The sequence below is a fragment of the Lepisosteus platostomus genome, chromosome 7 (genome assembly GCF_059453375.1).
Source record: "Lepisosteus platostomus isolate fLepPlt1 chromosome 7, fLepPlt1.hap1, whole genome shotgun sequence".
Lineage (NCBI taxonomy): Eukaryota > Metazoa > Chordata > Actinopteri > Semionotiformes > Lepisosteidae > Lepisosteus > Lepisosteus platostomus.
Genome location: NC_142617.1, coordinates 48088184 through 48105874, shown reverse-complemented (window position 1 = coordinate 48105874; position 17691 = coordinate 48088184). Strand labels below are relative to the sequence as shown.

The following is a 17691-nucleotide window of genomic DNA, read 5'->3' as shown; positions in this document are numbered from 1 at the left end:
TTAAGTTTTAGTATGTTCTATGGTACGCTAACACATTTTTGCTGCACAGCGATTTGGCTGTTCTTTGTCATTTCCATTAATTTGGTTTAGTTATGGATAGATATTCAGGTTCCTCTTTTACACTGGAGCCCCTTATTAAAGTTTCTATTGTATGAGAGTAGGGAGCCATAGTGATCCAACTTGAAAAGCAAATGGATTTGTCAGGTACCTGATTGTCTAAGCAGAAGAGCAGGGCATTCACTCTTGTAGTGTGTGCAATGTTATAGAAAATATTTTGTACCATGCAGTAGGTGTAGCAATTTGTTATATTTATAAATTAGAAAAGGGTCAGACAATTCAGTCAGTGAAGGACCAAAAAATGTCTAAGGTTGGGTAAGGGAAAGATTTGTATTCATTGATAGTCTTGGGAGTTCCTGCTGGAGGAATTTTAAAAAAATCCTGTCATATAGGATGGATATCTTAATTATGTACGATTTAAATTTGCAGGCATAATATACCTTCTGAAATCTATTGTATTTCATCACACTGGAGTGGTTAGGTGTCTTTTTTTCTGGTTATTTTTTTCTCAAGTTAAAGAGTGCTAGTTCTTTGCTAATGTTAGTATGCAGCTAAAATAATGTGCTTTCTTTAGGAATGGTTAGTCATTTTAGACCATACAATTAGTGGAGCTGTAGTTAAAATACTAAAATTAACATCATAATACAAACATTAAAAGACAGTATTTTTTGTTTAGACTACATATATGTTGTACAAAAATATTGCTGTTGGTGTTACTTTGTGGGTTTTTCTAAATAAATGCTTCTAACATGGGTTGAGGTGTTTCAATTTATCACTATAAGTAGCATCTTCCTCTCTATATTAACATTTGAAGGCTGCAGTTTAGTTTTCAGTGTGATTTCATTTGACTGTGATCTTGGATTTATGAAAGTTAAATATCACAAGCTTTTATATATAATGTGTAATATAATTCAGAACATGTCTCCGATAAAGGCTGGGCATACTTTAATACTACGATTTTCATTTATACAAAGTTTCACACAAAGTTTATTATTTATCTCATTGACTATGTAGTTCATCATGTTTAAAGATGATTAATTTTTATACTCAACGCAAAAACAAAATGAAAAACCTCAGTTACCTAATATTTTGTGCTGTTTTACCTTTGATATATGTTAAGCAATGCCAATAAACTATGAATGTCTATGAAAGAGGATATCTGAACGATATCTGCCTCTGCAAAATAGTAAAATTAATATAAAAAATGTCCTGCTGTCTACTTTAATAGATCTAAATAATAATGTTAATCATGATCAATATTGATAACCTTGCGATGAAGGTATGCAGTGCATGACTGATTTTAATGGGGAGAAGACTGGACAGAACCTTTGTTTGATGCATAAAAAATGCCTGCAGTTACATTTCCAGTGAACTGCTGAATCTAACTTTGTTTCTACTAGTTTGGTAATGTGTAATTCCCTTTGGTTTCAGAGATTATACTGTATGTTAACTCTATAAATGCAAAATACAGTATATCAAGCAGCATAAAGCCACTTTCATACAGAGTTGGGGAGTGTTACTTTTAAAAGTAATTCATTAATATTTACAAGTTACTGGTGTAAAGGATTGCATACAGTGATGTATTTTATGTTACGTGTGTGTATATGTGCTATGTAAGGTAATGAAGTACTGTAACTTGTAACTCTAATGGATTACTTTTTAAAAAGTAACACTCCCCCACTCATTAAAATTCAAGAAAAATGGCACTCCCCAATTCAAGAAAAGTGGTCTTTTGAGTTATGCTCAAGAGCTGGTGTTCAGAATTATGCAGGCCTTAGTTGATATCACACCCGTGGTGACCATACTGTACCTCCTGTAGTAGATAGAGATAGATAGATATTTTATTGATCCCGTGAGGGAAATTGCAGTGCAACAGCAGCTTAACACAGACAACTCAGCCACAGTGTAACGAATGATACAGTAATAATAGTACAATACATACAATACAATCAGTACAGTGAGGGGTGCACTAAAAGAGTTACTCGCAGTCCAGACACACAAAGAACACACTAGAACAGAACAGTACGCAGAAAAATCGTATCACACATATGAATATAAGTATAGATGTAAGTATATAGATATAAATATAAATGTATTGCATGGGTCCCTGGCATATATTGCACAAAAACGGTTGTAAATGGGAAAAGAAAGAGAACAGATGTAGTGGTAGATGCGTTCAGTCCAGAAACAGGTCATTGTCAATGTTGCCTCTGCCCAGACGCAAGGCTATACAGTCTTATGGCAGAAGGCAAGAATAACCTCCTGTAGCGCTCCCTGTCACACCGTGGATGAATCAGTCTATTGCTGAATGTGCTCTTCATTTCTACAAGCCTGTCATAGAGGGGATGGGAGATGTTGTCCATGATGGCCTCTAGTTTGGACACCTCCTCTCCTCTCAGCCACTACCTCCAAGGGTTCCAGGTCAGTCCCAATGACGGAGCTTGCTCTCCTGATGAGCTTGTTCAGCCTTTTAGAATCCACTGCTCTAATCCCAGGGCCCCAGCATACCACTGTGTAGAAAATGGTGCTTGCTACCACCGACTGATAGAACATATGTAGCATTTTACTACATACATTGAAGGACCTGAGCCTCCTCAAGAAATAAAGTCGGCTCTGTCCCTTCTTATAGATGGCCACGATGTTCTTAGACCATTCCAGTCTATCGTCGATGTGCACTCCCAGGTACTTGTACGAGTCCACCATCTCCACGCCACTCCCATAGATGTAGACAGGAGTAGGTTTGACCCTTTTCCCCCTGAAATCTACCACCAGTTCCTTTGTCTTCGTTACATTCAGTTCCAAGTGGTTCTACCCACACCACTCCACAAAGCTGCTGACCAGCCCTCTCCTCCTGCCCACCCTTGATACATCCCACAATTGCAGAGTCATCTGAGAACGTCTGCAGGTGGCATGACTTTGAGTTGTACTTAAAGTCCGAAGTATAGAGGGTGAAGAGGAATGGAGAAAGAACTGTCCCCTGAGGTGCCCCTGTGTTACTCACTACCTGTTCAGACACACAGTTCTGAAGTCTCACAGACTGTGGTCTGCCTGTCAGGTAGTCAGTGATCCACCAGGTCATGGAGGCATTGACTTGCATCTCCTCCAGCTTCCTCCTTAGAAGTAAGGGCTGTATGGGATTGAAGGCACTGGAGAAGTCAAAAAACATTATCCTTACATTGTTGCCAGCCCTGTCCAGGTGTGAGTAGTACTTGCATAGTATTGGCAGTATGTAAGTTAGGTTCAGCTAAAAAAATATTTTTTGCTTTTCCCATGGCATGCTGTACCCCTGTCATTATTAATTGAATATTAATTTCTTATAAGCAGAAAATGAGACTTTCTGTAGTGTTTGGAATATCTCTGTGGAAACATTTAAGCATTCTCTTTGGAATGCTCCAATATTGAACTGCATGCTAATTCTGCAGGCTGCTCAATTTACCAGAGTTTAGAAATTGACAATAAAAAGCCCAAAGGCTGTGGGAGCTGTCATTAGACGCTGCATCAGATCATTGTTAAGTCTTTAAGTCTGGGCTGTGTGGTTTTCTGCTCTTTGGTTTGAGTTGTTTGACTTTCTTTAAAAATGTGGCAGAAAACATACTGAACTTCCTTAGTTCTTAAGATATATCCTGAGATCTACATGTAATGTAGTGTTAGCAACTACTAGTCTTCTGGGGTATCTGTTTTATGTGTGATGGTTTAAGAATAATTGATTTATCTTCATATCAGCACACCATCACATTTTTCAATAATTAATAGAATATGTTTGAGACCACTGTGGTACATTATCTGAATTACAAACTTAAGAGTTAAGAATTTGACCTGGTTTTTAGAGGTTAACTCCTTAGTTGTTTATCCAAGAGGTGGGGTGTTAAGAAGTATAAAGATTGAATATCATATGTCCCAGGTATTTTCTGAGATGAATGTCAGTGATGCAGCATAAAAGTAACTTACTCCAGTTTTCTACTGTGGGGATAAGAGTTTAAACCATTCAAAGCACACGATGCAAAATGCTGCTGTTAGGTCTGTCTGCAAGGTTTCATGACATAATTATAGTTCAAAAGCCTGCAATGGCTGCAGACAAATGTATGCTTTTTTGGAAGAACTACTGGGTAGAATCCTTCAACTTAATCAGAAACTATCCATTGTCATGATATTTAGAGAACAAATCTTGCCTTTATGGACAGAGATGTTTTTGTTTAAAAATACCTTCTCTAAACTTAAATTTCTGTGTTTTTAAATTGGTCACTTTTTCAAGATATATTTTGGGGGAATGGGAGAGAAATGCTGTCTGACTTTTTTTTTAATCTAAGCAGGAGTACCACTTTAAATAACATTGCATAGTGCATTACAGTGCCTAATCTATTGCTTAATAGAGCCATCTGTACATTTTGTTTGCAGAGGCTGCAGAAGAATATTTCGAATATGATGCCGAGGAGTTTCTGGTTTTCCTGACCCTGTTGATCACTGAAGGACGAACCCCAGAATGCTCAGTAAAGGGTCGGACTGAAGGTGTTCACTGCCCTCCAGCCCAGTCAGGGCAGCCCGTCAACACCAAGCATGAGTGCAGTGAGAACCTACCACAGGTATCAAGCTACTAGAATGTCTCTTCCTACAGCCAAAGACAAAATTCACACCACTGTTTAATTTGAATAATTTTTTTTCCAGAAAAGTAGACTTATTTTTCCACATTTGTTAAGTATCGGGAATTGTCAAAAGGCCTTGTAGAACTAGTAGTTAAAAAAGGCCTCCTCAGACATCTATATGTTATAGTGCCATATCGTTCTGGATTTTAACTTGTCAGGATTTTTGTATATTAAACTCTTCAGGACACTAAGCATGTTTAATATCTGATACTTGGACAGTGTCGACAAGCCAGGAGGACGAGGTCTGAGGTCATGCTGCTCTGGAGGAATAACATTCCCATTATGATTGAGGTGATGCTGCTTCCAGATTGTTGCTATAGCGATGAAGGACCGACTACTGATGGGAATGACATAAATGACCCTGCTGTCAAGCAGGATGCATTGTTGTTAGAAAGATGGACCTTGCAGCCAGTTCCCAGACAGTAAGTGTGAAGCATCTTTGCCATTTCAAATACAAGAAAAGTTAATGACAAGAGCACACCAATCAGCCAGTCATCTTCACCATTTTCCTAGACACTATTAAGTCATATTAAGTGATCATATTAAGTCTTTTGAGACTATAGTATTTTGTGCCTCCACAAATATTTACCAGTAATTCTTTCTATGTAACATTAATATTTGGTGCAATTGTGATTTTTTAAAACATTTTAGTGTGTTCCTGAATGAAGGAGTTAATAATTTCTAACTTTAAATTTGACTATTTTACCTTTTCATTGTTTTGTTGTTGCACTGGATTGTATGGTTACCTATAATTTGCTTTTTATTTGGTAAATGTTTATGCATAACGTTTTGAAAAAAGGGCATTCATCTTTCTAGTTATATATTCTGTGTTTTTGCTCTTTAAAAAAAGCATAAAAATGACCGTGCATTTTTCTTCAGAAGTGGAGATCGCTTCATTGAGGAGAAGACCCTGCTTCTGGCCGTCCGCTCCTATGTGTTCTTTTCCCAGCTGAGTGCATGGCTTAGTGCTTCACATGGTGTCGTTCCCAGGAATATTCTCTACAGGTGAGGGGCTGTGGAATGACTTGCAGCCTAGACTTTGCTGTCCAGAAATTATTAGGACATGCTCTCTAAATTCCATTATAATTTATTAAACTCTGTTGACATTTTGGCACAGAATAGCCTTCGTCAGGACAGATTAGAGTGGAAAGTGGAGGCTATGCCTCCTGTGATGTGGATAGGACAAACAAAAGCAATAATTACCAAAGCCACTTATTCCAGAGAGTAGTGGGTGTAACATCTTTCGATTCTGTCATTTTACTCAGAGAGCTGTTATTCAAGTTTAATTTCAGTATTTAAGCCTTTGTGCCCCAAGTAAAGTCTTGGGTTTATTTTTTCACTGCAAAGTCAAATGCGTACAAACCCGCTGACCACTTTATCATTAAGCACTAGATCACTTTTGTGGTCTTTCAGTAAATACCATCTGTTCATAGCCACAATGTGAAAATGGCACAGCATTGGATATTTTGTTTTTAACTACAATTTTTTGTGTATAGCATTGTTTTTATAAATTATTTGCTTTTAGTCTAAATTAAGCAAAGCCTATTATGACTTATTCATTACTTTGTGTAAAGATAGTGGATGTCAGAATCAGAATGCATTATTATTTATGATGTCTGTACTTGTGAAAGCTGTACTAAAGGAGACTTAAATTCATTGCTTATTTACTGTGGTTTGAGGTTGTTAACTTAAGCTAAACTCTTATAAAGTGAGAAGATTTTGCACTGGCATTTTTTAGATCAATGCTAAGAAAAACGTAACTACAGTATCACAGGAAGTACTTGTTTTGCTTCAGAAAACCTGGTAGTTGAATGGAGAAGAAAAAAATCATCTTAATTTATATATTTGTAAATATATGAATTCAAATTTATACACTATTTTTTTTACTTTGTTTTAAATAGTACAAGACTGACACAGATATGTATGCTTTTTTCAGGATCAGTGCAGCTGATGAAGAATTGGTCTGGAATTTTTCTCAGCCACCAACTGAGCATGTCTTTCCAGTCCCAAATGTTTCCCATAGTGTGGCTTTGAAAGTCAGTGTCCAGTCCCTTCCCAGACAGCCAAATTACCCGGTTTTAAAATGTAGCATTCACACTAGCCTAACGTTCTATGGAAAGAAGCTCCAAGGCCAGGAAGAAAGACCAATCACAAGTGTAAACCGTTGTAACCTACAAGGGTCCTCCCTCATATACAATAAACCAGCCTGGTCGCCGTCAGCAGAAACCATAGTAAATCCCAGGAAATGCCCGCTTCCAGAAGTCACTTCCCCCAGCAAAGCTGTGAGATGGTTTTATGCCAAATTAAATAATTCCTCTGATATTGGATCTTTGCTGCCTAAAAAACAGGGTTATGGTACTATAAATGGTGGAGAAATTTCAAAGCTGCCTGCCTTTGAGCCACCAGTGAGATCATTCAAGTCCCTGACCTTAGTAGATCCCCTTGGGCCTCCCAGCCAAGGCAGTAGACCTCCTTCAGGTGAAACCAATCCCCTTATTGGGTCTCTTCTTCAGGAGAGGCAAGAGGTGATAGCTCGAATTGCCCAGCATTTGAATTACTGTGATCCCACTGCACCACATATCCCTGGAAGCCTGTTTAGCAACCATGAACCACATGGCTCAAAAGCCTTCTGGAGCTTGCATGAAGAAGATGGCTTTTCCAAAAAGAGCAAAGAGCCTGGCTTCCTGTGCCATGCCTCACAAGATGTCCCTTCCCCTGAAAACAGTTATGAAGGGAAGAGCAGGTCCTCTCCCTTTGATACCCCCCTGAATCTATGTAGCAAAGCCAAAATTGATGGTGAATTGAGGCCTTCCCCTAAGCCAGTAGTATGCAGAAGGCTGCTTCTGCCAGAATCCGCTGAGAATTCTAGAATATCAGAGGCGGTACAGGATATTTCGAGACTGATTCAAGACACGTTTCAGGAGGCTCAGAACAAATGCAATGGTCTCCATAATTGCACACCCAAAACATGCAAAGAAGGCACATTGAAAGCACCAAATACATTGGAGAGAGTATGCTCTAGTCCTGACAGTCAGTTTAAAGGCCAAGTACCATGCCACGATACCTCTCAAGCTTTCATTAAAGAAATTAGCACTGATTTACAAATTTGCACAGACTGTAAAAGTAGCAGAACAACAATTACCGACGATAACAAACATGACTGTTCCTTTAGACTTCAGAATGAGGCCTGTAAAAAACTTGAATATGAAAAAAATCAATCTGAATTGGGAACTTCAGATAGTTTACATAATGCCAAAAAGGACCCCAGGAACTCTTTTACTGAAGGACATATGGAAAGAAATGAAGACATTCAGGGAGGGAATCGATTCAAAGTCACAGACACCTCGCTGCGTACAGATGTTGCTAATACCAAGAGTACAGATCAGGTGGATAAGTCTAAACCTGTGCAAGATGAAAATACAGATCCTGCAGATTCCAGCATGTTTGCGGGCCTTACCCAGAGAGTCTCCCACGAAGATCAAACAGTGAAGGCCGAAAGAGCACCCGCTGATGTTGTGGTAAGATATTTAAATTCATACTTGGCTTTTAAACTTTATGCTATAGAGACAGTAAGAGAATTAGGATTTATTTGCCAATAAGTATTTTATTAAATTTCGTTTTAAGAGATTATGGATGTATAACTGTTTAACTTAACTGGTTTCCTGCATGTCTTGATTGGATATGTTATGGAAGGTGTAAGTATATTAAGTATACGTGTCTAGGAACCAAATAGTAGCATAGTAGTTTGACATTTCTTTGTGATTTGCATCATGAATGAAGACATCATGAAAACAGTGAGGATATCTGTTTATTTGTTTTCCATTTGACTTCTTTTAATGTTTTATTTTCTGTAGTTACAGTATATAAGCAATCATAGTAAATATGTTAGAGTGCTTTCTGTATAGGAGGTGTGCATTTTTGTATTATAATAAATTGTCACGGGTGAAATGTATTTACTGCCTATTAGTTTGAACTGCTAGTTCAAAGCCAACCAGTAGCTTTATTTCCACTGATCATAACATTTATTATTTTCATGATATATTTACCCTTGAATTTAAAAATCAGGAAATTAAACCAGAACAGGAATAACTGTACATTTACCTGGTTCACCCTTTCATCTTTGGAACTTTATACTTATGGAATTGCCTGCAACTTTGGTACCTCCTTCCTAGTTACTGATTGCAGTACTGTAGAGAAATGCTGTCCTGATTCTAGTTTCTTTTGAATTAAAAAAATATAACAGCCCAGTCTACAATGCAAAGTTGTAAAAGGTTGTAAATGCCAATGTTGAAGTTCATTCTAAAATTAATTGTAAATTAAATTTGGTGTCCAACTTCAGTACTTTCTTGAAATGTTTAAGTCATTCGTGTAAAACCAGAAAGATGGGTTGAATGGCCTCCTCTCCTTTTGTGAGCTTTGTGTTCTGACATAGTTCATTAAACTTTGATTGCATTCTGACGGATAGTCAGATAGTGATAAAAGGAATGCAACCATTTTACCACAGTAAAATTAAATTTAGTCTTTGGTTTGATAATATAGTTGTTCCTGATGTAAAGTGCATTCTGAATTCAGGTATGTTAATGGTAAACAGCACCTTGAAGTGTTTATCAAAGTCCTTTTAAGTGAGAGGCAGTGTCAAAATCCTGGTGCCCTCTTATACTTAAAACTAGTCCCATTATAATTTTAGGTGTATTATATTCTTTTATTTACTAGGTGTGTGTTGTCGGGATACTTACTCTGCGGGCTGTTCCTTTCCTTCACAGAGGGTTAAAGCACAGTCTCCCTTGAAGCCTTTCAACATCTGGAAAAAGCAGAATCGTCACTCTATAGATGGGACAGCAACAAATGCCTTCCATCCCTGCACTGGACTGCCTCTGCTTTCAAGCCCTGTGAGTTGTGGCTTTTCTACATTTCAGTAGAATTTGTTTTAATTAGATGTGAAATATGTTTAGCCTTCTAACACCCTAAATATATTTATTACTCCACCTGGATATGCATGGTCTCCTGATATTTTGTCTAAAGGTTTGTGTTTAGTACACAGTCCTTCAATCATGTGCTTAGTGGCAACAGATCATCTTTGAAACAGTTTAATAGCCACAGTAAAGTAAGACTTTTGTTTCACATCCAAGTCATTAGGTACTCACACAAGACAAACCTGTGACTCACAGGGGTCTGTTTGTCAAAAGGTTCTGACTAACATCCTGTTAAAAACAACATTGTCCAAAGAGAAAGCCGTGCAAAATATTAATTTCCTGCCTTTTTTAAGTGCGTGAGCAATAGACGTGCAGACATTCAAACTTAAACCAGTCTTTTTATAGAAGTGACCTATATTTACAGTGAGTTAATACATAGCAGACTCTCTCAAGCTGTTTGCTATATATAGGCTTACCACTCTACCAGTAAAGCAAAAACTGTTTTGCAAAAGTAGTCAGTTTCAGCCTGTATATAAATATTTTTTGTACAGTAATATGTAATGTAAGTGTTACTTATTGAAATGTTTTTCAGGTTCCCCAAAGAAGAACACAGACTGGGTGTTTTGATTTGGACACCTCACTGATACGGTGTAAACATCTACCATGGTCCACAAATAAAAGGTACTGTTAGATCTGCTGTTCTTTGAACAAATGTGTGCTATGAGTTGGAACACATTTAATGAATGCAGACGTCACCCAGGAGAATGATTAAAGGAGAATTGACGTTTTCCAAGTATTTGAGCAGTGCTGTCCACAACGTGTTAACACCTAACCGTGTATTTTCAATTATTGCTTTTCTTCTCTTTTGGGCCTGAGGAACTAGTTCATTGTTTAGTGGGTACCAACAGCAAAAAAGCAGGACAGCTGAGTTACTTACTATTTTTACAAAACTAAGAATGTAGAGTACTACTTAAACTTTTTTAATGGTCGGACCATTTGTATCTCTTTGCAAAACCTCTAGAGATGTAGTTTTCATAGCAAAATGAAACGTCAGCGTAAATGCAATTGTATACATTTTTTTGTTTCTCTTTATTTTGTACTTTTCATTAAGTGTCATTGAGTTCTTACAATGTAAAAAATGCTGACCCAAGATTGTTCCATTTCTTTCAATAGGGTGTGCTTGAAAACAATAGATAGAGATGATCAGGGACATGTTTTTAGCACAAGTGCTCCACCTACAACAAGTCTTAGCCTCCTGGGGAACTTTGAGGTATGATGTCAGTTTCTTATTAATTTAAATGGGTTTTACATTGATACGGAAATGCAGTCTCATGTAACTTAAGTGTTCAAAGATTAAAAAAAGGTCGAGCAAGTCAAAAAAAATTATCATAAGCGGATTAGCTTGAATACAAAAATATTTTTTCATACAATGAAATACTTAAAACACCCATGCTTATTAGTTTTAATAATGTGTGTAACATTCTGTGATTAATCAGATCGTAAAGCTTAATAATATGCTTAGTCTTAAAGTCTGTGAATAAAACCTTTTTAGGTATGGTGGCTTGAAACTAGATACAAAAAAAGTTTTTTGCGTTTAACTGTGAAATCCATGATGGCACCAGAAGAGTTTGCACTAGATAGAAAAGAAAACAAAATACCTTTTCTGGTTAAAATAATATTTAAAAATGTGCATATATGGAAGGTTTAATATAATATATCTAATCACATGAAATGTGTTTTTTATCTGCAGGAGTCTGTTTTAAACTACCGTTTGGAGCCATTAGGTACAGTTGAAGGCTTCACAGCTGAGGTTGGAGCTAGCGGAATGTTTTGTCCCAGTCATATGACCCTGCCTGTGGAAGTGTCATTCTATAGTGTCTCCGATGACAATGCACCTTCTCCTTACATGGTAAGCTTGCCAGCCTTTGGCAAGGCACAGCATATGCCATCTTAGTGTTAGCATATTTTACAAGTAGCATGGTGCTTAGCACTGCTGTTTCATAGGTTTTGGGTCCTGGGTTCAGTTAAAGGATGGTGAGCTGTGTGGAGTTTCCACAACCTTGGCCCCTGTTAGCTGAACATAGCGCAATATACCATCTTCCAGTCATGCTTAGCATAACAAGAAGAAGCAAAATTGGAAGGGAGACTGACTGGTGGATAACAACATTCCAAGTGTCTGATCATGTCTCTATTTGGATACTTTTAAAACATTGTGCTTTGCTTTCAGGTGTTTGAATTACCTCTCATTGTAAAATGATTTTTTTTTTGGTTAGACTTTTAAGAGCCAATGTATCAACATAGATTTTTTAACTTTTAACACCATTATTAAATTAAATTATCAACTCATCTACTAATAGCAAATTGCAAATCCAGTACCTGAATGCTGCCTTTTCTTTGCTGGAGGCTTTCCCTGAATGTCAATCAACCAACAATCAGCATTAGGTTTGAGATTTATAATTGTAGCCTAAGTGGAGGTTATGATTTAGCCCAAATCCAGAGTTTAAGATAAATGTAACAGTGGGCTATGTTCTACAATACATGTATTTTTGTGCTGTCAGCTTGTTGTTCTAGTAACCTTAAAGTTTTTTTTAAAAAAACAGGCAGTATCCACTTCATGTACTAGTTTGATTTTTACTTGCTGTGTCTGCAGGGTGTAATTACCTTGGAGTCTCTAGGAAAAAGGGGATATCGAGTACCTCCTTCAGGAACAATTCAAGTGGTAAGTAGAGAACAGCTACGAACAGTAATAAAAGACAGTTACAACACAGCAGTGCTTTAAACTAGAGCGATATACGCTCTCTAGTGGCGTCACCTAGAAAATGCTAGGGATTTTGTTTTCGATTGCCCTACCTATTGTCCTAGGCTAAACCTTTTTGTCTAAAGTAACTATAAGTAAAAACTGTTTTATAAACATAATTGTAAAAAATAACATTATGTAAAAACTATACTGGCCCAGGATTTGATTTAATCCAATCAAACTAAGTACATTTTCTAGCAAAATTCCTTTAAGCATTTTAAAAGGAAATTAACTGCAATTTGTTTTATGTCTAAATGAAGGGTAGTCATTTTTATTACTTTAAGTATTGCAAATGCATAGTCTTGCCACCAATATGTCTATAACATGCAGCTTATGTCTGGCGTAACACTTTTGGCCTGTGCCTTTCAGACCTTATTCAATCCCAACAAGACTGTGGTGAAAATGTTTGTGGTGATCTTTGACTTGAGAAAGATGCCAGCCAATCACCAGACATTCCTGCGACAAAGGACGTTTTCTATTCCCGTGAAAAGGGAAATGAACAGACACGTCACCAAAAAGCTCCCCCTGCTGACTGAGGAGCGAACACTTCGCTACCTCATACACCTGAGGTAAGTGAAAACACAGTCTCTTTCTGTGATCAAAAGAGACCAAGCGTCTCTTATGTCAAGCACATAGGAGTTGAGGTTTAATTTAGCAAACTGATTTTTTGCACATTTTCCTTTCTGATTATGATTTCACTTAGCATGGTTTGCTTAATTACAATGGTATGTAGGAGGAGATGGTTTTCCCTAGTGGATGTGATTAAATCTATTTTCTGTTTCCATTTGTTTTTCTCTGAGGATGGCCATAGCAATCAAGGTTAATTAGTAGAGAAAAAAGAAACAGTGATGATAACTGGAAGTCAGAAAAATACATTCTAGTGGATTGAGAAGCCAATGTTGCTATGAACAATTTTAGTAAGGGTTTAGTTCAGACTTGTTAAAGCAATTATGTGAATGTCTCTGAATTAAACTTCATTTCCTTTTATCCATTGAAAGCAGAGTTAGTTCTTCACACTCTATTGGAAATGATGGTTCACTTTTTTCACTATCCATTTCAGGTTCCAGAGCTCAAAATCTGGAAAGATCTACCTCCATAGAGATATACGGCTCCTCTTCTCTCGGAAATCCATGGAAGTTGACAGTGGTGCTGCATACGAGCTGAAGTCATACACGGAGGCACCTTCAAATCCTCCTTTCTCCCCAAGATGCTAGTCAATATATTCTATAGAGGAGGCTTGTTAAATTCATTACTTTTTCGTCATTCTTTGATGTTGTTCTAGAAGAGCTCTAGTCCTTCCATTTGACCACGGACCACATGGCATCAAAAGGGCACTGTGTATTTCCACATTAACTGGAAATTAAAATAGTAATATTCTAATACCTTTTGTACTGTTACAGAACCACTTTATTGGAAGTGTTGCAATAGGAAGAGAATCTTAACTAGTTTAGTGTTTACATGTTTATTTTGTCAGTTATTTAATATTTAAATTAATATTTCATTTACTGCACACATGTTGTCAGTCATTCTAAGCATTATAATGTAGTGTAAACCTATATGTAAATCATTCAATGTATTTTTGACAATATTCAGCTCTAAAATATATATAAAACAATCTTTAAACTTGCCTCTGTTGATTTATAATTTCACTTTACTAGTTTGGAAATGAAGACATCTAAATAAAGCTACTGGTTCGTGCTACTCTGACAGATTTTTCCTGGCACATCATATATGTTAATATTATGTAATTGGTTGGGCATTTTTATATATATAAATGCTTCAATTACCTCTGTTTCTATATTAACATTTAGTAATGATGTCTTTGTGAGAGGTAAACTTTTTAATCATTTCAATGTGCCTTGTAGTTGAGGATTTTAACAGTTTTCTATTATCTTTAATAAAGTGGGGGAAAAAAGCTGTCTGCTGTGTGTTGGACTCTGAAGTAGAGCTCTTAAGTCCCTAATTATTTCTCCACATCATGATGCAAGTCCTGTCAGAGCTTTGGTGCTCCATTCTTAAACTGGTGGCTTCCTGCTTTAAAGAAAATCATTATTTTGTTAAAGATGATCTTGGGTTTAGTCTCCTTTGGATATGTAAACGTATCAGTTACATGTAAAACATTGTCCCGCAGAGTCAGAATGTGAATTAATTACATAATGAAATGAATTAGGACCATTTATATAGGAGCTTGTGTGTCCAATGCAAACCAAACAAAGCTATAAATGAGACTAAAAAACCAAGTTACATTGCTTCACTAAAGCCAATTCACTAAAAGGTGGTGGATTATTGAGAATTGTTCACTACTCAAACGTAACACTTCACAAACGCTTTAGAGTACAATGATGTGGATCATTAGTCGATATAACTGTGGATTTCAGATATACTTATTTTAAGCTTTTTAATACTTTTACATTTATTTCTTTACCGCATGCAAGAAAAAAATTGCACCTTGGAAAAACTAATGCCTATAGTACCTGTGCCCAACCTAATGCCAATCTCACATACTTGAAACTGTTCAATGCCAGGGGGTTTTATTTACCAATCATAACACTTTAGCTAAAACAACTACATTTGTAAAAATGAAAAAGTGAAGTATAATGTGTAGAACAAGGTTACTCAACCTGTGGCCACTCCAATTCTCTTCATTCCAGCATTGTGATATATCCAGCTCCTGATTGATTAGCGAGCAGGTTGCAACAAAACCCTGGAATGATGCAAATTGGAAGGGCTGGAGGTTGGATAGCCCTGGTTTTCCAATTCCTAGAACCCGGGTTATATATTTTTCTCTAAATTGTCATGGGCGAAGGAGATACATTGGCCCTGTTAAGCCTTAGTCATAGTTGTTTGTAACGTAAGGGGACACAGAAAACCTGCTGGGTTCAGGGTCCTGAGGGCCATATTTGAGGAATCCCATGTGTAGAAACTGCAGTGTACCAAGGTAAGATCCCATCATCGTTTCTTCACACACAATGTTCAGTATAAAGCAGCAAGTTAAATGTGAATAAGCTGCAACAATCATAAGGGATTTGTTCTGTGCTCGCTGTAGAGCTTTGGTTCCATACATTATATAGCACTCGAGGTTCAACAAATTCTTTGATATACTGTGACTGTTGCATCTTTAGCTGACTGAGAAGTGTCTCTTAGAAGGGTAAACACTTCAAACTTCAAAGGAGAGGGGGTGTTTGCTGAGGTCTGGGGGGTCCCTTGAGCAGAAACAATTGTAAAGTCATCTTGGTATACCTAGTTGTGGGTTAATGATTGCAAAGGAGCAGGATAGAAACAGACAATATAAGATCACAGTAGGAGGAAAAAGAGAAGAGAGAGGAATCCAGAGCAGTGGGATGCGAAGCTTGTGCGACTTCATGATCATCTGAATCAAGCCCGATTAGAGCGACGTACTGTATTTGAGCCTTGTTAGAGAGCATGATATTCTGTGTTTTTAGGGAACTTGGGTTTCCTGAGTAAAAGATACCTCAGAAATGTCTTTCCTGCTTAGGGTGTATTTTATGGATAGGGATATAGGTTCCCATTTATTTTGTGGCATCCGGGGTGCAGAGAGAGATTTAACTGCAGGTTGCATTGGATTTAGTTAGAAGACGGCTCATCTCTTGTGTGGCCTCCGTAGGCATATTAAGAGGTTAATGAGGAACAAGTAATAGGTTTATTCCATGCTGAAAAAGAAGAAAGAGAACACAACATTTCGGCCGTGGAGCCTTCCTCAGGTGTGAGAGAGACTGCCCTGTCTCTCTCACACCTGAAGAAGGCTCCACTGCCGAAACGTTGTTCTCTTTCTTCTTTTTCAGCATGGAATAAACCTATTACTTGTTCCTTTGCAGCCTACGCATGCTGACGCAGCTACCCACCTTAAGAGGTTAATGTTTAGTAGAAGTTTGGGGCTTTCTGGGTGACCAGAATGTTAGGCCTCAGAAACGCCTTGTCTGTAAATACTGTACATAAAGTAACCTCGTGTGTTGTGCGTTGTGTGTAGTGTAGTCTGTGTTTTGTCATTGTAATAAATATTTGTTTAACCAAGTGTACCTGGATTATTACTCCTCTCAACATGCCAGAGGACAAAGAATTCACGGGCCTCTAATTTTACCGGCCTCTCGGGTATATTGCTAGAAATCACGTACAAGTTGGGGGTTATGAATAATTATTTCACTTATTGACTAAACTGCTCGGTCAAATCCTGATTTTCACCCGTTTCATAACCCTCCATTTGTAACAACTGTTTCCAGCAATATAATACAGAAAACAGAAGTTTACTATTTCTTTTCAACGTGATTGCATTAATTGATGGCACGAGTCATCATAAGTATCCATAACCACACTGGGTCCAGTCGTCTACTCACTTTAATTCTACAATGTTGTATGGAATAGAATAAAACAGCTACCATAAGGAGAAATTTGTTCATCTCACAATTCTATTTGGAATGAAAGCAAGATTTTAAAAGTAAAGTACCATTTAACTGGTATCACCAATTTAACACCATCGATGTAAATGTTCTGTAGTCTTTAATTTTCCTATTATTTTCCTATTCCTGTTTTCTATTTTGTGTTCTGTTGCAAATTAAATTTACAGAAAAAATAATCTAAAATCCAGCATCATGCAGAGTAACTGCCATAGCTCAGGATAGGCTACAGTGGAATGTAGACATATTGCTCTATGTATTTGAAGGTGCACATATCTTTTTCATAATGTTGATTTGAAAAGCATTCCAAGTCTGTATGTTAGTTTTTGAAAAAAATAGTAAAGCGAAAATAACATTTATCTTCCCTGTTTACACTGCTTAATTTAGTTATTAGATCATACTTGGAGTACTGTAACACTTTGGGGTTCACATGGGTGCCCTCGCCACCACCACATCAGGTCGGCCCCCCACCGTTGGGTACTCAAACCCAGGCCTCCGGCGTCACTCAACAGGGACCCAGCCTGTTGAGCCAAAGGGAAATCTCCCATCAGCCCAGCGGCTGCGGTCCCTGCTATCCACAGGGAAGGGCGGTGACGTCACCGCGCTGGTAAGCCAGCTCTCGCAAGCAATGGAGGCCGTATACTCATAGAGTAGATAACCCCCCTTTTTTTTGCCTATAATCAAAAATCAACCTTAAACGAGTGTTTTGTTTAATTGAATAATTTCTAGGTCATGTTGAATGAAATACCAACACTTGTAACCCTTGAGGATGACATTTGGAGAATACTGACCGTATTGAACCCATTAACGGTTAAAAGTGATAAAAACTCACATATATTCCAAGTTTTTACTAATTGATGATTTAAGGGTGA

At 37.4% G+C, this 17691-nt stretch overlaps 1 protein-coding gene across 2 annotated transcripts in view; it reads left to right on the top strand.

Moving 5' to 3' along the window:
- Positions 1–14034, top strand: part of atosa (atos homolog A) — a 35844-nt gene extending 21810 nt beyond the window's left edge. For both annotated transcript variants that reach the window (XM_088640908.1, XM_088640907.1), the window contains exons 2-12: positions 4453–4637; positions 4917–5119; positions 5577–5702; positions 6634–8215; positions 9461–9586; positions 10203–10291; positions 10784–10880; positions 11361–11519; positions 12261–12329; positions 12777–12976; positions 13468–14034. In XM_088640908.1, the coding sequence (XP_088497034.1) occupies positions 4453–4637; positions 4917–5119; positions 5577–5702; positions 6634–8215; positions 9461–9586; positions 10203–10291; positions 10784–10880; positions 11361–11519; positions 12261–12329; positions 12777–12976; positions 13468–13621 (2990 nt within the window). In that variant the 3' untranslated portion in view covers positions 13622–14034. The remainder of the gene's footprint in view (positions 1–4452; positions 4638–4916; positions 5120–5576; positions 5703–6633; positions 8216–9460; positions 9587–10202; positions 10292–10783; positions 10881–11360; positions 11520–12260; positions 12330–12776; positions 12977–13467) is intronic.
- The last annotated feature ends 3657 nt before the right edge of the window (positions 14035–17691 follow it).